This window comes from Asterias amurensis, chromosome 13, assembly GCF_032118995.1.
Source record: "Asterias amurensis chromosome 13, ASM3211899v1".
Taxonomy (NCBI): domain Eukaryota; kingdom Metazoa; phylum Echinodermata; class Asteroidea; order Forcipulatida; family Asteriidae; genus Asterias; species Asterias amurensis.
The window spans coordinates 3,188,204-3,215,646 of NC_092660.1; the positions used below are offsets into that span (position 1 = coordinate 3,188,204).

Sequence of the window (27,443 nt, forward strand, 5' to 3'; positions counted from 1 at the left end):
TGTTCAACCTCAATCTTAAGCAAAAATACATCGAACTCTGTTTCACATTACATTTAACTTGTGTCACAGACCTTTGGCGTTGAGGTTGTGATCAGCTCTACACAATCCAACATGGCGGCGTCCTGTAGACTCGTACTTCGTAACGCAAACTTATTGCATCAGACGTCTACTGCAGTTTATTTGAAGGTATTGAAGGATTTGAAGATTTAGTTTTAAGGTTTAGATTTTAAAATACTTAGATCTGACATTGAGAATATAAAATAAGCCTTATTTTGTAACATTTCTAACTTAATAAACTTTAAAATGGTCAAAAAACTATTTAAAAAAAATCAAATTCAAACTAAAGTAATTCTACCTACCTCCATCGGGTAAGCCCTCCATCCATGGTCAACAAACTCAATCAATCAAAACAAAGGACTCGGAGTTGAGGTTAGTTTGTCCAGTGGGGAATCATTCCGACGACCATTCATTCAATTCAATTGCAATTCAATTCAATTCATCATAATAACTAAATATAATATGAATATGAATATAAAAATATGTCATTCATGATAAATTAATTGAAAAATTCAGTAAATATGATATGAATTATGATTGATCAAGCTAAAGACTTGTTGAATACTTTTTTTTATTATAACAATAAAGTGTTATAAAGAAAGACAAAACAGTATACTTTTCCTTGTAAATATTATTATTCATTGTGTATTTAAAAAAAAGAAATTGTTTTTGTTTCTATTTATTTATTTATCAAATCTAGACCAGCGTTCGTAGTTTGTCAACAGGCTTTTCCAGGAATGCTAAGTTTTACGACAGCCCGCAGGAGGCATTGAAGGACATCCCGGATAACTCAACTCTCCTGGTTGGAGGTAAAACCCATTATCCATAGGTCCAAGGATTATGAATGTCACCCAAGTACAGGCCCTGAATCAAACCACAGGGACAGTAGCCGGGCAATTGCCGTGGTGCCCTGTGCTTTTACTTTTAAATTGGTGCCCTGTGCAAGGTTCCAACACAAATTTACATAGAAGGGGAAAACTGCGATGTCCCTTCATGTCAAGAGCAAAGTTCAAGGCCCACACTGAGTTTACCTGTGCATTTATCAAACGTTTTGGGTAAAAACCAAAAAGTTATTCTTTTAACGCTGATTCTTTGAAAGACACTGGACACTATTGGTAATTGTGAAAGACTAGTCTTTACAGTTGAGTCAAAATTGTCACACGTTTGTTATTTTATGCATATTGTTGGGCACACCAAGTTAGAATACTGGTCTTTGACAATTACCAAACGTGCCAAGTGTCTATAAAAACATTTGTTCAAAAACTTTTTTTTTTTAATCCCCTTTTTTAAATGATTTTTTTATCCTCTGACTACAGGGTTTGGTTTATGTGGGATACCAGAAAATCTCATCAATGGTCTGTTGGAATCAGGAGTTAAAGACATCACTGCAGTCAGTAACAATGCTGGGTAAATACTTCTAGAAAATATGTCACAATGTCTTATTATGTTATTAGTTTGGCTAGAATATGACACACCAAGTGAGAAGACTGGTCTTTGACAATTACCAATAGTGTCAATTGTCTTTAAAATAAAAGAGGATTAAAGGAACACGTTGCCTTGGATCGGACGAGTTGGTCTATGAAAAGCGTTTGAAACCGTTTGTTATGAAATGCATATGGTTAGAAAGATGTTTTAAAAGTAGATTACAATGATCCACACAAGTAGCACTCAACATTGTACGGTTTTCATTTTACGTCGCGGACTAACACGGTCGGCCATTTATGGGAGTCAAGTTTTTGACCCCCATAAATGGCCGACCGTGTTTGTCGACGAGGTAACACGAAAACCACGCAATTTCGAGGCATATTTGTGTAGATCATTGTATTCTACTTTTACAACATCTTTCTAACCATACCGATTTTACAACAAACGGTTATAGAACGCTTTTCAAAGACCAACTCGACCGATCCAAGGCAACGTGTTCCTTTAATGAATTGATTTATTATGATTTTTTTCTTTGTACGTTAGTGTGGATGATTTTGGGCTCGGTCTCCTGCTGAAGACCAAGCAGATTAAGCGGATGGTCTCATCCTACGTCGGAGAGAATGCAGAGTTTGAGAGGCAGTATCTCTCCGGAGAACTGGAAGTTGAACTCACACCACAGGTAGATCAAGAACTGTTGTATTCAGACACGATATATTTTTAAGGGCACTCTGGACACTATAGGTAATAACTCAAAATAATTGTTAGCATAAAAACTTACTTGGTAACAAGCAATAGAGAGCTGTTGATAGTATAATACATCGAGAGAAACGACTCCCTCTGAAGTAACGTAGTTTTTGAGAAATAGGCCTGGAGCCTTTATTTTTGCATCTGAAAGCATACACATTTTTGCAGCATTTTTCTTTCATTATTCTCTTGCAACTTACTCCAAAATTCCTCTCAAAAATGACAAAAATAAAAATGATAACAGGCATTTATTGGGCATCAGAAATCATTGCTTCAAAGTGCCTTCCACAAATTGTCCCCAATTCATTGGACAGAAGTAATAGGGAGCAACCCAAGTGAATTTGCGCATGAGTATTTTTGATATCCCAATGGAACGTTCCGGCGGTCAAATGGAATGGTCTATGTGCACACATTTAGAATGTTCCTACCGATCCAACTTTACGGGCACTTTCTTATTTCCCTGAAATTATTTGACTTGTTATTTCCAGGGTACCCTAGCAGAGAGAATCCGTGCTGGTGGAGCGGGTATACCAGCTTTCTTCACTCCAACAGCCTTTGGGACCTTGGTGCATTTAGGAGGAGCACCGATCAAATACGGTGATGGAGGCACTGTAGAGATCACGAGCGAACCCAGAGAGGTAAATCTGCACTTAAATTACCGGTACTCTTATGTTCCACTTTAAATATAGGAGTGTACAGTACTTCTCCATCTCAGTTTTTCTGTGTAAGATTTAGGCAATTTTAAATAGTAATGTAATGTTTTACTCCAAATTTTTAACTGTGTCACTGTTCATGTAATTCTGCTGCTGGCAGCGAATTGAATAGAATTTTAATAAACCATTGAATGAATGAATGAATGAAATAATGTATTTATAAAGCGCACGACACTCCCAGAGGGCATTAAGCGCTTCCAACAGTTTTACCCGTAGTCAATTGTCCATTTCTTAAACCATCTCAGCTTCCTGGGGAGTATACAGCCTGTGCAACAAATATGCGCTACTCGGCTAAATCATTCACAAGAACCATCTCTGCCCTCACAGGTACCTATTTACCCCTGGGTGGCAGGAGAGAAGCAACTATAGTTAAGTGTCTTGCTCAGGGACCGGGTGTCATGACCGGGACTCAAACCCAAACTCTGCTGAACACAAACACCAGTGCTCGAGTCCAGTGCTCTCATCTGCTTGGCCTTGACAGCCCCATGAGACATAAAATATCATATGAAAATTTATCATTTATTATATCATTGACTTTTTTTGTTGTAGGCGAGGCAGTTCAATGGAAGAGACTTCATTATGGAGAAGGCAATAACTGGTGACTTTGCCCTCATCAAGGCATGGAAAGCAGACCGAGCTGGCAACCTCATCTTCAGAAAAACCGCTAGGAATTTCAACCCCGCTATGGCACGGGCTGCCAAAGTCACCATAGCTGAGGTGAAGTTTTGAGATGCTTCCTTAAAGGGTTTGGGTACTTTTTGTAATAATAATAATAATAATAATAATAATAATAATAATAATAATAATAATAGTAATAATATAATAGCATGCATTTATATAGCGCTTTATACCATTAACTAAGCGTTGAGGGATGGACACATAACATAAATAATAATAATAATATACTATGTTAAATTTGCATCGGGTATACAAATATTAATTTTGATTTTTACGCATACACCGATGTGTGTTAGCACTGTATACTCAGTACTTTCCCGAGTCCTGTGATAGTAATAACAAATTCTAAAGAAAATCAGACAATATTTTTTTCAACAAATAAAGAAATCCTGCTCATTGGTCTATTTCTCTGGTGCTTTGGATACTGTTTCCAAAAGCTCCTTTGAATCTATAACCCCAGGGGTTACCAAACAGTAGAAATGGCATCATTTCAACAAACCTTTGAATTTGTATCCAAGTTTCAGACTTTTTCTTTAGTAATGACTCTCACCCCTGGTATCAGAACAGCCATTCACCCATTTAAAAACAGTAAGCGATACACATGAGCCATAAGATTTATGTGGACTGTCCCTCTTACTCAAAATTATTATTTTGTGTGTCCCAGGTCGAGGAAATTGTGGATGTTGGAACCTTTGCCCCCGATGACATCCACGTACCCAGCATCTATGTCCATCGAATCGTCAAGGGAGAGAAGTTTGAGAAAAGAATAGAGGTGCAGTTTGAATTTTATAAGTTCTTAAGATAAGGGTTTAGATTGGCAAATGTTTGTTCCTCTGAAAAGATTGTAGATGTGTGTAACAATTACTTGTGGTGGTCATTTCAAATGACATAGATAGATAGATAGATAGGTAGATAAGTTATGTTATTTATAAACGTTATTGTCCCACCAGAAGCAGAAGGGTCGAAACGTCAGACCACTAAAGTTGGGCAAAATGGCAGACCATGGTCAAACAGTAGACTGGTGATGCCAGTGCAAGGTTCAACTCAATAATAATTGTACTAACTGCCCAGTCTATAATACTGATCTTATTTCACAGAGGCTAACGCTGAGGAAAGATGAAGCAAGTGAAGAGAACAAGTCTGAAGCAGCGATGATGAGAGAGAGAATTATCCGAAGAGCAGCGCTGGAGTTCACAGACGGAATGTATGGTATCCTTTTATCAAGTATTGCAGCCGTCGATTTCACCAAACTCTTCCTAACTTAGGAATCATCTTAGGACTTAGGACGGGTTCAGTTCCATATCCAAATACGTAGGACGCATTGAACCCATCCTAAGTTGAGACGGTTTGCTTGTCCTAACTCGAGTTAGGATTAATCCTAGCGTTTCGTGGAATCGGCCGCAGGACTTGTAACTTTTGGACAATTTTTCTGCAAAATGACTTTAGTCTAACTCTATTTTTGTACATAATAGTGCACTGAGGCTGGTTTTTATAATTATTATTATTATTATTATTACATGGTACTTGTGCTCGAGTACCATTTTGATGGCATTTGTACTCTTACTCAAACACCTACTCGTACTAGGCTAGCAAATACTCACTCATACTCATAGTCAAAAAGGATAGTCAAATGAAAAATAATCCGTACTTGAAGTTATGTATGTTGTGTTTGCATACCCCATTTAAGTTATTTACTTTGCATTGACTATCACATGAGGGCGCTATGCATTGTTTTGCGCAAGGTGAGTGCCGTGCTGATAACAAAATTTCTGTTCTTTCAAGTTGAAACTTCACTCATGTTTCCTGAGATGCACCCTTAACTGAAATGTTTTCATCAGCTAATCTCGGTATTGGAATGCCAATGCTGGCTAGTAATTACATCAAACCTGGTGTTAAGGTTCTTTTACAGAGTGAAAATGGCGTACTCGGATTGGTAAGTACATGTACCGTCACAATAGATTGATCCATTAAGCTCCGCCCTATTGTTTATTGACCAATCACAACACAACAAAGTCCTAGCAGGTACCCATTTATGCCCCTAGGTGAAGAGAAGCAATTATAGTAAAGTATCTTGCTCATGGACACACGTGTCATGACCTGGATTCGAACCCACACTCCGATGACTTAACCACCAGAACTTAAATTTGATGCTCTAAGCCACTCTGCAATGACACCCTATGTTCATGTCTTTGTGTCCAGGGTCCATTTCCAAGGAAGGGTGAGGAAGATGCCGATCTGATCAATGCCGGTAAGGAGACGGTAACCGTCCTCCCTGGTGCCTCGTTCTTCTCTAGTGACGACTCCTTTGCAATGATTAGAGGGTAGGGTGCTTCATGTTTCTCCATAAACATAACACAAAAACATTTGTAGGATTTGAAACTTTGCATGGCGGAAATACCATATAGAAAGGTTTGCGGTAACACCATGTAATGATAATCTCTAAATGAGTTAGGGTGGTTCTGAAACGAACTGTTGGTTTGAACTCGCAATTTCGATCAGTATGCTCTGATCGACTTCTGGAGAAGGCATTTGATATTGTAACACTTAAAATGGATTTCACTTTATGAATAGAGGAAAGGAATAAAAGACTTCTAGCTAGAAGTCTTTTATTATTTTAGTGAGAAATATCCTCTTTCTCAAAAACTACATTACTTCAGAGGGAGTCATTTTCCACGTTTTATACTGCTAAACAGCTCTCCGATGCTCGTTACCAAGTCAGTTTTTAAGTTAATATTTGTTTTGAGTAATTACCCAACGTGTACCTTCCCTTTAAGCAAATTGTTCTGCTACAGTAAGCACGCAAATTTTCTTACCGTTAAGCAGGGCTATGAAAATGGGCCCTGGAGCCAACCAACTGCACTCCATAACAATATTTAACCTTCTTTTTTATCCAGGGGTCATGTTGATCTGACGGTTCTCGGCGCTATGCAAGTTTCTAAATATGGAGATCTGGCCAACTGGATGATACCGGTGAGCAATTTATTCCCGGGATTCATGCGGATGTTTTATTGTTTTAGACTTGATAGTGCTTCAGACTTTGGTTATTTTAAAAAAAATACGATTAAGTATTTATTTTGTGATTTTTATAATTTTTTTAAAGCTGTTTTAATGTGCATTTAAAATTGTTTCGGTTACTCATAGTCTTGCAGGAAAATATTGTTTGTTAAAGCGCCTTGAGCATCACTGAGTGACGGATATGCACGCTATATAAGAAGCCACTGTTATTATTATATATATTTGTATTTATTTAATTTTGTTAATAGGGTAAGATGGTGAAGGGGATGGGCGGAGCTATGGATCTGGTCTCGGCAGATCGCACCAAAGTAGTCGTGACTATGGAGCATCAGGCCAAAGGAGGAAAGCATAAAATCTTAGACTCCTGCACTCTACCTCTGACGGGTACGCAGTGCGTGGATAGAATCATCACTGAAATGGTGAGCATTGTTAGGAACTTTATCTAAACTTTTCCCGGATAACTTGCGGAAAAGTTTTCCTGGAGCTAATTTGTTATCCCTCAACAAAATATTGTGCATTCTGTGTAAACTCCATGAACAGTTTTTAGGAAAGTTCTATGGGCCATTTGTTTAATATTGGTAAAACCGCACACGCTTAGATTTTGCTATCTACTGGGAGTCAGCAATTGTTCCCAAATGGTTTCGGGAAAACCCTTCCACAAGTTGTCCGGGGAAAGTTTTGATAAGGTGCCTTAGCCAGAGGAGTGTGGGATCAGGAGTGAGAAAGATTGGTTGACCACTGGGGGTAGAGATGGTATGGTTGGGGTTGGGGAAGGAGGTTTATGATTCTTGAAATGGTGAGCATTAGTGGACGAGGCCCGATTTCATAGCACTGCTCAAGCTTACTATAGCAGAAAAAATTTGCTGAGGTTTCACGTATTTCACCACAGGTCAGCAAGAAAATTGAAATGGTGATTGTTGTTGTAGGGGTGTGTGAATGTGAGAAAAAAATAGGCCAATGGTGATGTGTAAGATCAGTAACGAAAGGGTTTGAGGGGGGGGGCGTTTAAATCGCTAGTATCAGTATGCAAAATGTGGGCTTGTTACAATTGTAGTCAATTTCAACAACATGCTTCGATCCGTTTCCCCCTGCAGTGTGTCTTTGACGTAGACAGCGAGACAGGCTTAACGCTCATTGAGATTGCAGAGGGTGCGACGATACAGGACGTTATCGAGGCAACTGGCTGCGAGTTTGAAGTCTCAGCAGATCTGAAACCGATGGAACAGATATGATTATGAGGATCATCATGGTGGACTATTTCCTCTTAATCTGTACAGATGCATGTACATCCATTTGATGGTAGTGTGTGCTTAGTAATATCCAAATATGCATGTATAAAGAAATGCCAAGCGTCTGCTCAGAAATATAGGGTCCTTATTGCAATTTGTATGGATTTCGTAAGCCTTTTGCATGTTTTTGAGATCCTGATAAAAGGGGTTTATCGATCAAGAGTGATCTTTGAGATGTATGTGTTTGGCAAAAACATTCGTTTTTGTTGTAATTATTTTTTCAAATTTATATGCATTTTACATTTAATGACCTTTTGATCATTACATTGCCATTATAATATTAATAACATGCATTCATAGAGCACTCTTTCATAGGGTATCACAGCACTTTACAAGAAACAGAACAATACGCGAATAAAGACTGTATAGTTCCGAGGACACGCATGCTATTCTGTATATGCCATTGTTTATATTTATCTTGTTGGGAAAGTGTGACATTAGTTAAATGTAAACCATGTCTAGTATGTGTGTGTGGGTGTGGGGGGGGGTGGGTCTGTTTGCACTAATACATAGGTAGTGGATATATAGACGATGTGACCTGTGACATCACATGTTTACGAAAGAGCCACAGAGCCTGACTTCCTGCGACAAGATTTGTACACAGCTCAATGGAAGCAAACATAAAATCTTATGTTTTATGAAGATTGCACTGTCTAATTCTTATCAACTTTCATAACTCTTGGTTTAATGTGGAAATTATGACGCAAAATGTCAACTTTCCCATATGACCAGTGCAGTATATTGCCTGCCAGAATACTCAAAGAATGTACGAGGTCACAATTATTGTAAACAAAGTTCTCACGGTCTGTACCCGGATCATGTAAAAAAAAAAATGGGCGGGGGGGGGGGGGGGGGGGGGGGGCTTCTGGGATGAATATGTCCATTGGCTTGATTGTGAGTTGTTTTGGCAGGTGGATTGCCGAAGTGAATTAATTTACAGCTGAAGGAAGGACAACCATGGTTTATAATTATTTTCTTGGTTGCTTGGTGGAACATTTTCTGTGCGGATCTGTATTCTTGATTTAAAATGTCATAATAATATTGTTTTCAGTTTTTATAATTCCTAGTTTAAAAACTGCAGTGGTATGTCATTACTGCTGGGTAACATTTCACAACTTACATTAACTCTTTAAAAAACCATAGCGGTCGTGAACGGCTTGTGCAAAATACATAGCAGCCACAAATGGCTGCAGGATCTGACCATAGAGTTATATATAAGAACTAAAGGGCATCCTCTAGTTCTTATATATAACTCTATGGATCCGACCTACTGCCACTCAACCGAAAAGGTCAAAGGTCATGACCTACATTGATATTTTCCAATGTTCCAGACATTAATGTTTATATGTTATTATATTCTCTATGTTTCTAAAACAAACAGCATAACTGGATAATTTTGTTTCCAGACATTTTAACAAGGCGAAAGTATTTCAAGTGATTATACAGAAATGGTCTTAAAAGTGTTATTTTGTATGTACCCCAGGCAAATTCTTCCAACATTTGCGTTTTTTGCCACTCTACCAAACTTTAACTGGTGTTTACAAGCAGGGTTCAATTCCACATAGAGCTAAGATTGATCTTAACTGCTAATACAATTTTAATTGCTAAGCAATGTGTGATGAACGACACATCTTGGTGCTTTGTGGGTACACAATTGTGGAGAATTGCAGTAAAATGCCCAGAAAAACTGGTCATTCGATAAGTGCCAATTATTTTTTGTGAAGTTAATTTGTTTTTTAAGTATAATCATGGATGAATAAAAGATTTTGAAATTACAATGCATAAAAGAAATGGAGATATACTCAATTATTTGTATAAATATTGTAGCACTTCATCCACAGACGTCTCAGAATAATATTAATAATAATAATTGTGGCTTCTTATACCGCGCACATGTCCGTCACCCAGTGAAGCTCCTAGCACTGTAACATTATTTCCCAACCTCGCTACCATTGGCAGCGTACCGCCGCTAGCTTTGCGTAAGTCTATTCTCACTACTACCATTAGCATCCCCTATTGCCCGCTAGCTTTGCGTAAGTCTATTCTCACTACTACCATTAGCATCCCCTATTGCCCGCTAGCTTTGCGTAAGTCTATTCTCACTACTACCATTAGCATCCCCTATTGCCCGCTAGCTTTGCGTAAGTCTATTCTCACTACTACCATTAGCATCCCCTATTGCCTGCTAGCTTTGCGTAAGTCTATTCTCACTACCACCATTAGCGCACCGTATCGCCCGCTAGCTTTGCATAAGTCTATTCTCACTTTCACCATTAGCACCCCGTATTGCCCGCTAGCTTTGCGCAAGTCTATTCTCACTACTACCATTAGCATCCCCTATTGCCCGCTAGCTTTGCGTAAGTCTATTCTCACTACTACCATTAGCATCCCCTATTGCCCGCTAGCTTTGCGTAAGTCTATTCTCACTACTACCATTAGCATCCCCTATTGCCCGCTAGCTTTGCGTAAGTCTATTCTCACTACTACCATTAGCATCCCCTATTGCCCGCTAGCTTTGCGTAAGTCTATTCTCACTACTACCATTAGCATCCCCTATTGCCCGCTAGCTTTGCGTAAGTCTATTCTCACTACTACCATTAGCATCCCCTATTGCCCGCTAGCTTTGCGTAAGTCTATTCTCACTACTACCATTAGCATCCCCTATTGCCCGCTAGCTTTGCATAAGTCTGTTCTCACTACTACCATTAGCATCCCCTATTGCCCGCTAGCTTTGCGTAAGTCTATTCTCACTACCACCATTAGCGCACCGTATCGCCCGCTAGCTTTGCGTAAGTCTATTCTCACTACCACCATTAGCGCACCGTATTGCCCGCAAGCTTTACGTAAGTCTATTCTCACTACCACTATTAGCTCACTGTATCGCCCGCTAGCTTTGCGTAAGTCTATTCTCACTACCACCATTAGCACACGGTATCGCCCGCTAGCTTTGCGCAAGTCTATTCTCACTACCACCATTAGCTCACTGTATTGCCTGCTACTCTTGGTTTGATTTCCAGCTTTCATAACCACAGCCAGTCATCAACCAAAATGAAATCAAGAAGAAAAGTGTGCGTTGCGTTGACGGTGGCATCTTGGACTAACTAGACAAGAACCCGAGTCTGGTTTTGGGCAGTTTAAATAAAAAATAATTGCACCTTAATCCCAAAGAGTGTCGATAAAATAAGATTTATTCAGGTTGCTTAGGTAATTACCACAATACTGACCTAAGCTTACATCAACAAAGAAAAATAAAAGTTTGAAGTAGAAAGCTACATATTCAAGAAATACTCTTCCCCCCCCCAGTTGCAACTGATGCCCCACTCATTTTTTGCTAAGCAAAGAAATGTGCTAAGCAGCACCTTCTGCTCAACAGCTTTCATGAAATTTGGGACCATGCAATATTCCACCATATTTCAATCGATTTACCAAGACAGTATGCTGCCACTGAGACTCCCCCAAAACCACAAGAATTTTTGACAATTGTCGTCTTTGTTTTTCCTATTTGTAAAAAGAAAAATGTGCATTCATCAACCTAACTAGAGTAACATATAACACAAAACTCAATAAGCGCACGTATTCAATTTATAGTGAGCACTGAATGAATAAATTAAAATATATATACTGTACAATCTTAACTTAAAAAAGTGTATGTTCTGCTAAATGAGGTTTGATTAAGTAAATTACAGTATTGTACAATTATAGATACACAATATATTGCCATTATAGAGCACATTTCCATTTCCACATGCAATTAACTTTTTGCACTATTACTAATTACTTAAAAATAATTAAAGAAATTTTCAAAGAGAACTTTTGTAATTTTACGAATTACTTAAAACATTAAAATGAAGTTTTCAAAGATAAAAGTTTGTAATCAAACTAAAAGTAAATTGAAAAAAAAAGGAGCGTCATTTCAAAGATAATTCAGTTTTCTAAATGTTTAGGAATTGCCATTTTTGTGAAAATAACATGTATTTCCGAAATGTTGACAACTCCAAATTACAGTTTCCAGTTCACTCACAAACCCAGCTAATGAGTACTTTTCACATTCTAAACTACGTCCGTCGAAAACTAAAAATCACCACAAATCTATGGTTTTCTGCAGCAATCATACACACACTCCTATCACTCCTCAGAAACACACAAGCCATGGACATTTACTTGGTATACTTTTCACTACTTCAGGTCAGTATTAAAAAAGTACTTGAGCAAATTTGTTTTTGACGGCAAAGATATTTAAACCTGTTTGTAACATGTTTGTTTATACCATTTAAATGTAATCGTAATTATCGATTAAAAAATCGGGCCCCAACTTCATGGTTTGTAGGAAATATTTCTCAACAAATCCAAGACAAAAACAATACATCATTCGCCATAAATCCTTCTATTACGCAGTAACTCATCACTGCTCATTGCACACTAGCCTGTTCTCCATTTCTCCACACTATTCATACCAGAAAACCCTGTTTAGAATTTGACCCCCCTCTTTTGGCTTCCGTGGGGTGTGACCGACACACCCGTACCCCGAGTTGCCATGTTGCGTGACGGCTGCGCTTCATCCCTTCCAATGGTGTTCTGGAGTTTACTTTTAGAGGTACTTATGGTGACGTTAATCTTGCGCTGAATGACCTCTGACCTAAGATTTCGCAGCTCTGTCTCGGCTTGGTTGCGCAACTGGAAAATAAATAAAAATTCTGACTAGTTTTTTAAAACTTCATGAACACCACCAAACAGCACTAAAAGCCAATAAACAGATTGGATTACAAATACTTACAAAAAAAAAATAATTCAAGTTAGTTTCTAAATTTCTTAACAACCACCATTCATCATTTGTTTTATATTAACATCCAAGTGGATCTTTGTCTATTTGATAGGAGGATACAACTTTCAAAACAAACAAAGCGTAAACTTATCTTATGTCACAGGTTTTCAAGAACTAATTTTTTAAATTTTTGTTGGTTGCACCTTGAACACCTAGCAGGGTGGATATGAGTGCATTACAAGTATTATTATTATTATTATAATACAAATTGAAATGTACATTCTGCAAAACAAACCATCAAAAATCACAAATAATGTTCTTTTCTTTTTTTTTTTTTGGGGGGGGGGGCTGGTTTTTTTCTTTATAATTACCTTAATTTCTGAGGTGAGTTTCATCTTAGAGTTCTCCACTCGCCTCCTTAAGTCCTCTATTGAGTGCTTTGTCTTGATGATCAGGATCTTGTGGTCATTCTGTTGATGGAAGAGACATTCTCTTTTAGATGATTTTTATGAGACAGGTTGGAGTGTTGAGGAAAAGAATATGCTTGTGATTTGTTCACACAACTTGGGAAAGTATTGAGTATACAGTGCTAACACACATCAGTGTGTATGGGTCAAATCAAAACGAATAATATAATGATGATTATTATTATTAAAAATATGCAAAGTCAGGATGTTTTTGTAGTTTTTTTTATTATTTGTTAGGGGTGTTTACCTTCTTTGAAGGCGGTGCATTTATTCTTGGAGCTCCTTTCTGGTAGGCTCCTCTTCCTTCCAGATGGCTGAGTAGTTTCCTGTGTTGCTGATCCAGCTGACCACGGAGCCTGTTCACTTGCTCCTCTAGCGGGTTGGTCTTCTTCTTCTCCTCAAAGTATCTCTTCTTCCACAAATCTCTCACTGTGAACAATGGATTAGGAAAAGAAAAACTAATCTTAGTAGAGACTTTGGAGACGCTAGCTGCAGCAGACATAATAGTCCCTTTTTATCAATGTTTTGTTGTTACATATAGAGTATAATTATATAGTGAAATGCAATTTGGGCTCCGAGCGTGCCACACATGCTCAGTATAGCGCGTAGCGCGCATAGGTCTGAGCCAGGCACTACTGCCGAGAACTGTTCAAGGACTGTCCAAGAGTCTTCCATTGTTTTGAGTTTTTAATTGCAGTTTTTGTTTCATTGGCAGCCTTAAATCTAAAAGAATTGTCAACGCAGAACAAATTTGCTTTTAATTTTAAGCCAAGCCTTTTCCTTTTCCTCCTTTTCCTATAATTGTAATATTGATGTCTTACAATAAGATACTCAGGGGGTGCTTAAATACATTTAGGACATGTTTTTGAGAATTTTTAGTACTGAGATGATTCATGCAAACCCTTGTGAGATATTGAAAAGGTGCTGCAGTGCATTCAGCAGCCACAGCCAATAAGCAACACTGGGGCAAACCCCTTCTGTTACTGATACGTGTAACTTGGTTATTTTACATGCATTACACAGCACACAGAACCAACGACTTAACATCCTGTCTGAAGATCGAAGCAATAATGATTGAGTGTCTTGCTTAAAGCCATTGGACACTTTCGGTAAACAGTATTATCCAAAGGCCCACACTTCGTGTATCACAACTGATATAAAAAATAACAAACCTGTGAAAATTTAGGCTCAATCGGTCATCGGAGTCGGGAGAAAATAGCGGGGAAAACCCACCCTTGTTTCCGCACGTTTTGCCGTGTCATGAGATGTTTAATATAAATCCGTAATTCTCGTAATTCTCTGTGAACATTTTATTTTTTCTGTGCTGAAAGTGTATAATGGCTTTAAGGACACAAAATGTCAAGACCGGGATTCGAACCTAGACACGGATCAGAAACAACAGAGCTTGAGTGCATTGTGCTTGACCATTCGGCAATGACATCCAAGTAAAAAAAAACTCTAGTATGATTAATGAGTTGCTTCGTGAGATCATTGGCTTTGGATCTTTATGTTTGGATCTTTATTTCGTCTGGCTACAAGTTTCCTCATCTCAAGTGTTCAATTTCATTTCATTATTAATTTAAATACACTTTTGTTTAGTTAAAAAATTATCAATTGCTTGCATACAAAATTGCTTTGAGCTTTTGTACTTTTAAGAATTTTGTAAATACATATATTTATAATTTGAAAAAAATAGAATTTGTTTTCACAAAAACATAACGTCTTCACTCGACATGCTTTCAAATGCGTCAAAAACTATGTCTTTAAAATATTACACCAAGCAAGTTTTGATTAATTTCCTCTCACCAAAACCTGGCTTGTAAACCCACTCAAAAAGAAACCCACTCAAAGAAATGATAAAAAATTCGAGATTTTAATAGATGCTTCATCTTCAAAACAAAACATTTACCAAAGTAATATGGTAGAGTACATTTTGCCTCGTTACTAGCCATCTTCCTAAGCAGACAGAAAAATTGGTCGGGCCTAATTGTTGTTTGTTGCCATGGAAACAGGCCGCATGAATTCAGACGTGTCAAAATTCTAAAGTGGCTACAAATTATCCCATAATTTGCAATCAATATGTGACATTTTACCAAAATTACAATTTTTCGTTCAGACAATGGGCTGACTGGTGAAGTAGTTTACTGTGGCATCTGAAACCAAGTGTATAAAGAACCCAGTGCATTTATCGCTAGAATTAGAAGTGGGCATTACATGGGCACAATTTCATGAAGCTACTAAACGGTGGATTTTGAGCTTTAACTTCCTGTGCGATTTCCATTTTATAGCACTGCTAGCGGTCTTTCCTTCTGGTGCCTAATGAAAGAAAACACACCCTAGTTACACAAATGTGTGTGCTTTTAGATGCTTAACAATAGGCTTCTCCGACTATTTTTCCAGTACATCTTTTTTATAGTATTGTATCATATGAAATATCGTTTACTAAAGTCCAACAAATAAACGTCAGTGTTGACGTGGTGCTACAGTGCTTTAAGTCACAAAAGTCACATAAATAAATCACACATCCATTGATCACGAATATTGATAAGTTATATGCATAAGAAAAGAAAAAAAAGATAGAAGCAAAAGTGTGGAAATGTTGTTAGTTAAGTTGAGAGTATATTTTGGGCATTCTAAGAAGTTAGCTGAGTGAAAGGTAGAATATTTTAGCAAGAAATTGCCTCTTTATCAAAACCTTGTTACTTCAGAGGGAGCTATTCCTCAAAGCTCTCCGTTGCTCATTACCAAGGGAGTTTCTATGCGAATATATACCTAGAGTGAATACCAAATGTGTCCAGTGTATTTCAAGTTAGCGAGCCCAGGGATCAAGGTAGCAATTACATGTATAGGAAATGTGGTTTCAAAGCCCCTTCTCTTTTGGATAAGTGCACTGTGTTCTTTTATGTGCGTCAACAACACACAAGACCAACAACTTTAGGTCCCATCCGAAGGACGAGACAACAAGCTTTTTTGCATGCCTTGGACTTGAACCCACACTCTGCTGTTCAGAAACGCCAGAGTTTGAATCCAGTGCTCTTTAACTCTAGGCCATGACACGCCACAGCAAACATCTTGGATCTCTTAAAGTCAACATAAATCAAGTGCACTGCAAACTTAGTGTTCAAACACTGAAAGGAGGGGAAAACGTCTAGCTTACATGGATCATCATCATCTTCTTCGACGGGAACACGGAAGACTTTAAAGCATAAAATCAAGCAAGAATAAGTGCACATTAAGCATCAAGAAAGATGTAGCAGTATAGTGAAAAGCTTGAGAGAGGACAAAAAAGTGTGTGAAGATTCAATACAAAAAGTGGTCATGCTTGTAAAAATAATCAAAGCGATTACCTATGAAATTACGGCAAAAAGCAGTTGTTTTTTTACTTTATTAAGTAATAACCACAGTCCATAACATGTGTGAAATATTGCTAGATCATTTCCTAGAAAAAAGAGAGCAAGCTTCCATAGGACAGAGCATACAGAGACAGTAGCAGATTGAAACTACTTAGCAGTTTGCAACAAAGATCGGATAAAATGCACAGAAGCAAAGCAGCGCAGCCACAAGTCATTCAAATTTTGTTTTTAGACCTTTATCAATCTTGTCCATCCCCTCTCCCCACATTTAGTGCTTTATATGAGGGATTGTGTAACCACCCCCCCCCCAACCCCTTTTCCCGAGGCCTGGATATTCATCTGTGAGAGGGCAAGGCCATTTTCATTATGCAAAGGGAACTTCCATCATCTTAAGTCAATGGGAAACTTTTGAAGGGGCACCAGTGCCACAGACTCCGGCATGGAGTGCTTGTGCTTGGAATCTCAGAAATTCCTTAGAGCATCTTAGGGGGTGGGGGTACTTTTGTACAAGAGGGAATGGTATTTTGAATATTGGGAGGGGTGTACCCTCTGCACAATATTGGGCATGGTATTAAGAAGTTAAGGTTGAAAATAGTCTGTCCCCTTTTTGATTATAAATTACGATAACTCTTTCAAGTCACAGGGAATCTGACAAGGGCATGATAAAGGTCTAGCAAGCGAATTGCAAAGCAGTCTAGCATGGACGGTGACAACATTAACTATCACCAACTACACCTCACAAAATGAGAAGTCACCTGGTCGCATCGTGCCACCACCGGACTCCCCACCGTCTTCATCTGCGCAGAGCGATCAATAAAACAAGACAAGGAAAGCGGCCTGATCAATACGGATTACCAACTCTCCATAACTGATCAATTGTCATGGTGAGTATTGATCAGCAATGGGGAACAAAATACACGGAGGTTGAATACGGCTTAACATTCTTGAGAGATGTTACCTTTCAGGCAATTTGTGGCTAGAGTGGTCGAGGACCATGGAGAGGGTACTGATGTTTGTATTGGCTTGAGACAGCACCCTGATTCGATGACCGGTGAAGTGTCTCGACACTGAAGTACCTACCACTTCTGCTAAACTATTTTCACATTTCTTACAGGCCTGATGCTTCACAGAGGCATCGAAGGTGATAGCCTCCATGCCCCTGGTCATTGCCTTGGTGCCCTTGAAATGCTCCAGGAGAATTTTATAATTTCCGGAATAGGGTGACCTTTACAGAGGAGAAAATGCCTTGGTGGTCTTGCCCTTTCAAAAACGAAGCATGCAGGCCTGTTCTTACAATTCCATCTCAGTACTAAACTCATTGAAGTATAGGTAAATGTCTTATAAATACAAAATACTTGTCAGTACCTTTACCATGTTCACTTTATAAATCAAACACAGATATTTTGCCACAATCAGTTTGGTTAGTATGGGAATTTATTTATGATTTTAAGCCTGATTGGAAACTTTGCATGGTGGGAGTGTAAAATGGTGAGGTTTGTGTAAATCCGCTCTTTTGAGTAATGTCGTCATCCACCAATTCTTTTCAGAACCAACACTACTCATCAAGAGAGATTTACACATGGTGTTATCACAAACCTCACCTAATAGCACTCCCACCATGCAAACTTTAAAATCTTATTTAAAACCTGGGCCCGATTTCATAGAGCTGCTTCAGCAGAAGATATTGCTTAACAATTGTTTGCTAAGCAGAAATGAGCAGGATACCAGCCACAAATTTTACATGTGATATGGTAGTTTGGCTGGTAACCTTATTCTCATCCTGGTAAGCAAAATTTGTTTATGCTTAGCTTCTTTTTGTGCTTAAGCAGCTCTATGAAACTGGTCCCAGTTTGGAAAAAATGCTGAATATTGCAGTTACCATGGTTACACAGTACAACCTTAGACACAAACCCTAGCAGCGTCCACCTTGAAAGCAAATGATTGCAGTATCTCGTTTAGTTATTGATGGCTTTTAAGCTCACATGAAGAAAAAAAAACGTATCCTTGGGTAAATTTGGCTGGCAACATTTACAAATTTACACTACAGTTGAACCCGCTGATGAAAGAGTGGCTATTGGAGGATGGTTTCACAGCTCATAACGACTGGAATCAATTCCATAGAACGACGTAACACAACAATTTGCTGAGCATGAAATTTCTTCCTTGATAAAAACAGGATTACCAACCCGATTTCCAATTGTTGCATATTGCTTGTTACTAGTATTCAGCTGTGTTTGCTAATAAATCCTGAAAATCATATATGGAAATTTGGTTGGTAATCCTGTTTTTATCACGGAAAAAATGTCATGCTACGCAAATTGTTGTGCTTAGCAGGTCTATGAAAATGGGCCCAGGAGTTGTTTGGTTGTGGTAACTAAGTGCTAAAAATTCACTGGTGTATGTACAGGTACCAGGGTTTGCTCATCTGGAGGTTGAGTTGCCCGAATCATTTGACGTAGCAACCTATCATACAGTCTGAGGAATTCAAATTTAAGTTGTGACTAAAGCAGGTCATTGCACTACAGGCATACAATTCCAACTCGTAAATGGCATTGGATCAGTATGATGACAACAATGCCCATAGCAACACCCCTAGTAACAGTCACAGCCGCCATTTGAACGCAGCCAACGCAGCCAAACTCTGCTTCTAATCAATTATTTAGTAACAGCATCTACATTGGTTGTTTGGGTGAGGCGGAAAACCCATAAAGGAATAGATTGCTTAGAGCAATTAGATAGATAAGTGCACCCATCCGATTAATTATTCATTTTTACTCAGATATATGTTAATAGGGTCCAATCTCATGAGCTGCTTATAGGCACAGAGAATAGCTAAGCACAACAAAACTGTGCTTATCAGAATAAGGTTACTAGCAACAACATGTGACTGGTTTCCTGCTAATGTCTGCCAAAACAGCTCTATGAAATTGGGCCTAGACTCTTATCATGCTGCTCTTACATTTTGTTCCTCTTTGCGTTTAAAACACATATTCTCATTATACCGAGAGGAAAAAAAGGGAACCTGATTCCCTATTCTATCTTTCAGCCGCATTTTGATGACATTTATTTATTTGTGTCATTTAATTTTAAGGTTAGATCATTGATTGCTTAAAACTGTAAACAAAAAAATATGTATATATTTGAAATTTATTTATTTGTGTCATTTAATTTTAAGGTTAGATCATTGATTGCTTAAAACTGTAAACAAAAAAATATGTATATATTTGAAATTTATTTATTTGTGTCATTTAATTTTAAGGTTAGATCATTGATTGCTTAAAACTGTAAACAAAAAAATATGTATATATTTGAAATTTATTTATTTGTGTCATTTAATTTTAAGGTTAGATCATTGATTGCTTAAAACTGTAAACAAAAAAATATGTATATATTTGAAATTTATTTATTTGTGTCATTTAATTTTAAGGTTAGATCATTGATTGCTTAAAACTGTAAACAAAAAAATATATATATATTTGAAATTTGAATCTCTCTTTATAATTTTGCCTATCAATCAGTCTAACCTTGATAAAGCCAATCTATGATCCTACCTTTCAACCAAAGTAAGTATAAAAAATAAAAAATAAATATAAAAAAACATTTCCTTAAAAAATTAATACTTTTTGATATTGATAAAGAAAAAAATAGAAGTTACCTTCAGTAATACAGGATTGTTAATTACAATCTATGATCTCTAACACAATTTGTATACAAAGTAATTAATAATAGTGTCCAAAGTCCAAGAGATTGCTTTTTCATTTATTATGCGTTCCGACTCTGTCTATATATTGAAGAATTCCCTCTTGACTGCTTTTGGTTACTCCAGTATACCTCTCTATGTTTGTTGTGTTGTCATTTAGCCTTCGAAAAAGACTCTGCTAGGGTCGATACGTCAGGCCATTAACTCTTTATGCATTATTATAATTTTAATCATGTTTAATCACACTGTGTAGCTTACCTTTGTTTCGACGATCGATCATCCGTGACTGAAGCGTCTTGGCAAACCTCATGAGCTCCTCGCGTTCACTTTCCAGAAGATACCTCCTGTCCTGCATTTCTTGTACCTGGGCAAGTATCCTCTCACCTTTAGAGAGAATGGGGAGGGGAAAAATGAAGACTTGACGATTAACTTAAAAAAAAAAATTCAGTTTCCTCAAAATCTTATACTTCTTTGACAGATTAGAAATTAAGCGTAAATGAACACGAATAGAAGAAGAAACAAAATATATAAAAAAATTGACGACTGGTTAACTTGTACGTTTCTGTTTTCTCAATAGCAAATTCTTCCCTAACAGATTTGAAAAGTAGTAGTGTATATGAACACCACAAAAAGGGAAATTAAAACCATTTTGGGAAGGGGGAAAGTATTCATTACACTGTACAAACATGACAAAGTAAAACATACATGTATACATGAATACAACACCAAATTGCATAAAATAATTTGCAAGCAGCAATCCACTGACATGCGTATTTGTATATATAAAAAAAAATGTAGCTCTTTCTTTGAACAAGAGCAGGTGCGACATAAAATAGTGTGGTAAATGTACACAAGATAAATAAACAACATTAATTACTGCATAAATTGCAGCCCGAAGCATGACGTCGTGCGAAGACAATAACAATGTGCAGAGTTGAGAGAGGATGATACATCGAGGCTGGATTACTACAGCAACAAGATCAGACGAATGAATGAACTAATGTACTTGGAAACCTAAAAACAAAATTCGCAGAGGCTACACAGATTTTTAACAAAGAACGTTTTGAGAATTTTGTGTGTGAAAAATTTAGGGTGAAGGAAAGTTTTTGGGAGTTTCCAGGCTATGGGAAAACCCCTTATTGTGTGAACCTTGTTTACAATAAGTGTGACCTTGTACATTCTTCAAATATCCTGGCAGTCAAGTACACTGGTCCTAGGGGAAAGTTGACATTTTGTGTCATAACTTCCACATAAATCCAAGAGTTATGAAAGTAAAAGCTCAACAAGTTTTGAGATGTGCCCCCTTTCATCATATCAAAAGTTGATAAGAATTAGACAGTGCTCTCTCCATAAAATATAAGAATTTATATTTTCTTTCCATTGATGAGCTGTGTACAAATCGTGCATGCAGGAAGCCCTAGTCTTGGTGCAAGACGATTCTCGTTAAAGTGAAACGAGAAACGTCTTGCACCAAGACTAAGGAAGTCCAGGCTCTGTGGCTATTTTGTAAACATTTGATGTCAAAGGTCACATCGTCTATACCATTCATGTTAAGTTGGGCAAAGTGTTTCTCTTCAGGTATAGCACCAGGGCTCGATTTCACAAAACACCAAGGTTCTTTTTAAGATGTCAAGTTTTACTGTAGAGATTTGTATTCTTGCTTAGCAACTAAGATTGACACATGTCTTAATATCAATATTATTATAAGGTATTTGTGAAATCGAGCCTTCATTTATTTGGGGGTGTGAAAGAATATGGAGTGTGTTGTGTGATAATAATATATCTTGTGTTTTGTATGTATCATGAACCAGTATTGTATTTGTTTATTTGTATTCATCAGTTTGAAGTGAATTTGAAATTATGCCAATACATTTTTTTCCACATAGTGAGAAAAGTAAATCAAGAAAGAGCTCAGAAAAGGACTAAACTGAAAGAGATTCAAATTTTGGTTGCCAGGGAAACCAACAAGCATTGATGTCATACAAATGGCGACAGAGCTATCTCTGCGAGTTTTGTAAAAGCAAGCTTGGTGACCAAGGCTAAACCTGCGAGATGTGAAACAAAAGAAGTCATCATGAAAATCAAACGTGGACAAAATTACCCAACTTAAGCTCGTTTCGTACTTCCTGTGAATGCATATTCGATATTAACTTTGAAGTGTGTCAGTGTGTTCAACTCCTGCGAAACATACGGTGCGAAAATAGCCATGTGACGTCAAAATTATGAAGGTCACACTAGAACAATTTTCCTTCTGTGAACTACTTCCCTCTGAAAAGATGATCTTATTTGAGAAAACTTAATCTGAGAAACACCCCAGAAATGTAACAACTGATTTTGGTTGTTACAAACAATTACAGAAATTAAAGACAATGTGTTTACATGCTGAAAATTCTGCATGGTTTTTCATTACGTTCTCACGACTCACACAACTGATCAAGCCCAAATTTCCACAGGCTTGTTATTTTATGGTTGATCACACAAAACACTGAAAACAACCTCGTATATAAAAGTGCGAGCTTCCGGGTCTGAGAAACAAATAAGAGAGGGTGGTTATGATCGACTGAGAGTTGTGTTCTTAGCCGATTGATTGTTTATTAATGTTTGTTGTACTACCACGCAGTAATAGGAAGAAAAAGGCTTGATTAGCCGTCAGCTCTAGCTACCAATCCCGTATAATACCAATAAGCATCACAGGCCTTATGTTCATCACCACTGTTTCATGCTTTTTTTTAATCACACACACATTTAGACGCAATGATGAGCTTTTAGGCTCAAGTCTAACTCACCTTCAGAGTCAAATATGGCTCTTGAAACCCCAGAGGGATCTTGAACTCCATCTGATGAGGCACCGGCACTTCCAAAACTCTGCAAATAAAAATTATATCATGTACCATAATTACATTTTTGTCAGTCAGTGTTTATGTAATTTTGAACATTTTGGAATGGGTTCTGCAGTCAGACACCATTGTTAAAGAACTAGTGGTTCTGAGAGAAGTGTAGCAACTGAAACAAATCCTTCAGTAGGCTCTGATCATCTTCAGCAGAACATCTTTAGGAGAAAACCCCCCAGAGTATATAATGATTGAAATATTGACTCATTACCCCACTGATTCAATTTGAAAACTACCACAGCTCTTGAAATTATTTTTTTCTTCTTACAAACTTTAAAATCTAAACTGATTTCTCTGGCCCTGCAGTTGTGAATGTTCTATTTGGCACAGATCTTTGTTCTTTTAGACAGATCTTTGCTCCTGAAGATGAGCAGAGTATACTGTTTGAAACGCCAAGACAGACAACCATAGGGAACAGTGTAGTGCCACTGGTTCCCTTCTACGCTTTACACATGTTAGCACGGAACGGGCCATCAGGACCACGGAAGAAACCATGGTCATGAGGCTGGTTCCAAATGGTCGACCACAGAAGTCAAATTTAAATAGTCAACCTTCAGTTAACCATGGTACACACTCAAACATGCTCCATGATTCAAACATCACTTAGAGACCTATACTTACTCCATCATTGCCTGGACTGCCTCCCGTCTCATCAGCCAACGATACTCCTTCATCATGAGTCCTGTTTGATTGTCTTGTGTTGCCTCCAAACTGCTCTTCCTTCTGCTGACGACTCCCGCCGTCTCTCTGACTATGAGGAGTGAACTGTTCCCTCTCCTTCCTCCTGGCGTCCTGATGAGACTTCTGTCTGCTTTGCTTCAGCTCGTCCGCCTGTCGCTTCCTAATCTCTTCCTCCATCTCCCTCTCTTCGTCCTCTTCCTTAAGACGCTTGGCCTCCGCCTGCTCCTGTCGCCGTTTCTCAATCTCATGCTGGCGAGCTTTAAAAAGTCTCTGTCTTTCTTCCTCATCCTCTTTTTCCTTTTTCCGTTTCTCTATCAGCCGTTGATTCTCCTTCTCAAGCTGTCTCTCCTTGTGCTCCTGCTCTCTCGCCGCATCCTCTTTGATCTTCCTCTCCCTGTCTTGTTGCTGCTTCTCCCTCGCCTCTGCTTGTCGCTGCCTTTCTTGGTCTTGTGCTGCTGTGTTTGGCGGCAGAGGTGTGCCGTCCTCTAGGTGCTGATGGCGTTTTTTGTCATGCCGCGATTGCTGTGCTCTGCCTCCCTCCGGTCCTTGTCTCGAGTTGATTAAGAACGTTCCTTGTCCCTGGGGTCTACCATCCTTGTCATTCCTTCAATAGTCATGTTGAGTAACAACAGTACTTTAATCACTTGTGCACAAACTAGAAAACATAGAACCATTGCCTACATGTTTATTGTTTTGGGGTTTTTTTTGTGGGGGGGGGGTGTAAGTTTGCCACAAACCTAAAAGCCACTTATGGCGGAGCTGGCAACTAACCCTGAAAAGGAATGTTCCCTGAACGAAAATAAATCAACCCTTTCATGTTCTCATGTCAGAATCGACAATCTTCCTGACTGTGGAAACTTTCTCTCTATTATTTTGTGGATGCCGTCGTCTAATTTAATAATAATGTGATGCCCCTGCTATGGGCCAGCCTCTAAGCGCTTTAAGAATAAAGCTATAGGAAGAGTTGTTATGTTTAAGCTTAGACTGATTGTGCTCTTCAAAGAAAAACATTTTTAAGGCAGTGGACACTCTTGGTAATTACTCAAAAAAAAACTTACTTGGTAAAGAGCAATGGAGAGCTCTTGATAGTATTAAACATTGTGAGAAATTGCTCCCTCTAAAGTAACGTTGCTTTTGAGAAAGTAATTTTTCACTCAAATAATGAAACACCTCTGCCCTGAAGCCATTTATTAGGTATCTGACATGTCTGAAAGCACACAAATTTGTGCAACAAGGTTTTTTTCCCTCTTCATTATTAAGTTTGATGACCAATGAGTCAAAATTTTCACAGATTTGTTATTTTTATGTTGAGATACACCAAGTGAGAACACTGGTCTGTGACACTTATCAAAGGTGTCCAGTTCCTTTAATAAATTGGAATTCAATTCCAAGTAAGTTAAAAAGAGAGCATTGGTTTACCCGTCTAGTGAGTTACTTCCTTGCCGACCGTACTCCAACTCAGCAATGCCAGAATCCTCATTGGTGTTGTTGGTGTATGTGTCCGGACGCCAAGACTTCAGAGGCGATGCTGGGTCTACGCCTTTTCTTGGCTCAAGATGTTGCAGAGGCAATGGGGGCACACCACCTGGGGTAATATTTGGGGTTTGGAAGGGGGTTTCACACGTTTGTGATGATTGGTGCTGAGATGCCCTAGAAGGTTGCGTAATCGCCCAGTTATCTGAACCGGGCGATTCCGTCTGGTTAAAGTGAACATTAGCTGGAGAGGAATGAGTGTCAGTGAACGGAGAGAAAGAGTTGGAGATGACGGAGGACGAAACATGGCGATGCTGTGGGTTAGAGTGTTGGTTAGTAACGAGACTAGGAGGAAGATTAAGGGTGGACGCTCGACCGCCGCTACCAGCACTATTGTTGGAGGAGTTCGGACTGGAGTCGGGGTCTGATAACTGGGTAAGACGAGCGGGTAACAGGGTGAGGGGTTGGTGGCGGGGTGACTTGGGGCTCTTTTGAGGTGACCCCGATCCCATTTGGGATCCGGTTTGCAGGTGCGAGGAGGGGTTTCGTGAGGGTGTTTTGGGGTTGAAATGAGCTGTGGGGTGTGTCTGTGAGGCTTGGGTTACTAATCGGGGCAGCCTTGAAGAAGACTGTGGTGTGTTGTAAGGAGAGTCAATCGCCGAATTGACTAAGCTACTAGAAGGACTGGGATTCATGTTAGCACTTTGAGAGTAGTGAGATGATTGGTTGGGGTGGTGTTTCAGGATGGAACGGGGACTCTGATTGGGCGAGGGCGTTTCCATGGAGATGTCTTGTAGGTGGTTAGTTTGTTGGGCTGTCCGGCTGGTGTCCGGGGCATGCTGGACACCAACATTAGATGGCCTTGTTGCTCCTAAAACCGAGAAATGTTAGGAGAATGTAGAGAGAGGGGGCATGCAAAGGCTTAGTAAAACTACCACCAAAAGGAAACTACTAAGTGCCCAAACCAACATTTTGCAAATTGTTCACCATGTTTCCTCCAATTTCAATCTCTGAGTTTTATCAGGGCCCAATTCCATGACTCTGCTCCCGGTAAACAAAGAATCGGTGATGACTGAAGTAGGGAACTCTGCGCTTCTGTTATGTGACTAGGCATTCTTCAAACACACAGCTGGAGCAGAATTTCAGCCATTGCCTTGTATGAAGCGAAGAGTTGTGATCGAAAAGTGCAGAATTTGGCAGTAAGCAGAACCATGAAAATGGGCCAAGGTCTTCTGTTAACTTCAGATTTCACAATCTTTGACTTGCCAATCAATACTAATGATCTCAAATTGAGTTTTTATATTATTCAGTGAATTCATCTCAATTTTTTAGCCAATCACATAAATTAATTTGAAGATTTTTTGCCACAATAACTAAATTCCCAAGGCTTGAATTTGCAAGAAGTTGGATTAAATGAGTCAAAATGCAAATTGCAAAATAAACAAATATATAAAATTAATAAAGAACAGATGCTAAATAAATTAAAACACGCATCACACTGACTTCAAACACTTAACATAACATCACGATTGGACCACACATGACAAATACAATGTAAGGGGGGGTTTCATTTTTGAGTTAGATTTAAAATTTCTGTTTGTTGTAAACTTATACAAAACCATGAAGGAGAGCAAAACAGGCCTGATTTCATCTCGGGGTTAGCAAGGCCATGTTCATATTGAATAGGGTAAATTGGAAAATCTAAAAGTCTATGGGAAAACCTTAAAGGCAGTGGACACTATTGGTATTTACTCAAACTAATTATTAGCATAAAACCTTACTTGGTAATGAGTAATGGAGAGCTGTTGATAGTACAAAACATTGTGAGAAACGGCTCCCTCTGAAGTATTGTAGTTTTTGAGAAAGAAGTAATTTTCCACAAATTTGACTTCGGGACCTCAGATTTAGAATTTGAAATCAAGCAACAGAAAGTACACAACTTCGTGTGACTAGGGTGTTTTTACTTTCATTATTATCTTGCAACTTCGACAACCAATTGAGCTCAAATTTTCTCAGGTTTGTTATTTGGTGCATGTTGAGATACACCAAGTGAGAAGACTGGTCTTTGACAATTACCAATAGTGTCCATTGTCTTTAAAGGCAATAGATGATGGTTTCTATGGCTGTCAAGGCCAAGACAAGCCCAACAGAGGTCATAGCCCTTGTGTATTTCCATGCCTGCAAAACATCCCAGT

At 38.5% G+C, this 27,443-nt stretch overlaps 2 protein-coding genes across 5 annotated transcripts in view; one reads left to right on the forward strand and one right to left on the reverse strand.

Moving 5' to 3' along the window:
• Positions 1 to 61: 61 nt before the first annotated feature.
• On the forward strand, positions 62 to 8,758 carry LOC139945818 (succinyl-CoA:3-ketoacid coenzyme A transferase 1, mitochondrial-like). The gene is made up of 13 exons (XM_071943281.1): positions 62 to 186; positions 758 to 866; positions 1,374 to 1,464; positions 2,026 to 2,161; positions 2,715 to 2,864; positions 3,489 to 3,656; positions 4,282 to 4,389; positions 4,715 to 4,826; positions 5,456 to 5,550; positions 5,817 to 5,938; positions 6,512 to 6,587; positions 6,881 to 7,051; positions 7,727 to 8,758. Exons 1-13 carry the CDS (start codon positions 112 to 114, stop codon positions 7,862 to 7,864), a joined length of 1,551 nt encoding a protein of 516 aa, XP_071799382.1. The 5' UTR covers positions 62 to 111; the 3' UTR covers positions 7,865 to 8,758.
• A 3,253-nt stretch (positions 8,759 to 12,011) lies between these two features.
• LOC139945817 (uncharacterized) overlaps positions 12,012 to 27,443 on the reverse strand; it is a 31,395-nt gene continuing 15,963 nt past the window's right edge. For 2 of the 4 annotated variants that reach the window (XM_071943279.1, XM_071943277.1), the window contains 8 exons: positions 25,195 to 26,119; positions 23,716 to 24,379; positions 22,990 to 23,068; positions 20,462 to 20,587; positions 17,259 to 17,300; positions 13,398 to 13,579; positions 13,055 to 13,153; positions 12,012 to 12,595 (listed from right to left, as the gene is read on the reverse strand). In XM_071943279.1, the coding sequence (XP_071799380.1) occupies positions 12,389 to 12,595; positions 13,055 to 13,153; positions 13,398 to 13,579; positions 17,259 to 17,300; positions 20,462 to 20,587; positions 22,990 to 23,068; positions 23,716 to 24,379; positions 25,195 to 26,119 (2,324 nt within the window). In that variant the 3' untranslated portion in view covers positions 12,012 to 12,388. The remainder of the gene's footprint in view (positions 12,596 to 13,054; positions 13,154 to 13,397; positions 13,580 to 17,258; positions 17,301 to 20,461; positions 20,588 to 22,989; positions 23,069 to 23,715; positions 24,380 to 25,194; positions 26,120 to 27,443) is intronic. The other 2 variants (XM_071943280.1, XM_071943278.1) reach the window with 2 other exon arrangements.

What these genes read in the sequence shown, in the direction of transcription:
- LOC139945818 (XM_071943281.1), top strand. Translation starts at nt 112, where the DNA reads ATGGCGGCGTCCTGTAGACTCGTACTTCGTAACGCAAACTTATTGCAT. An exon ending in CTCAACTCTCCTGGTTGGAG is followed by an intron (nt 867 to 1,373) that starts GTAAAACCCATT and finishes CTCTGACTACAG; the next exon opens with GGTTTGGTTTATGTGGGATA. An exon ending in ATAGAATCATCACTGAAATG is followed by an intron (nt 7,052 to 7,726) that starts GTGAGCATTGTT and finishes TTCCCCCTGCAG; the next exon opens with TGTGTCTTTGACGTAGACAG.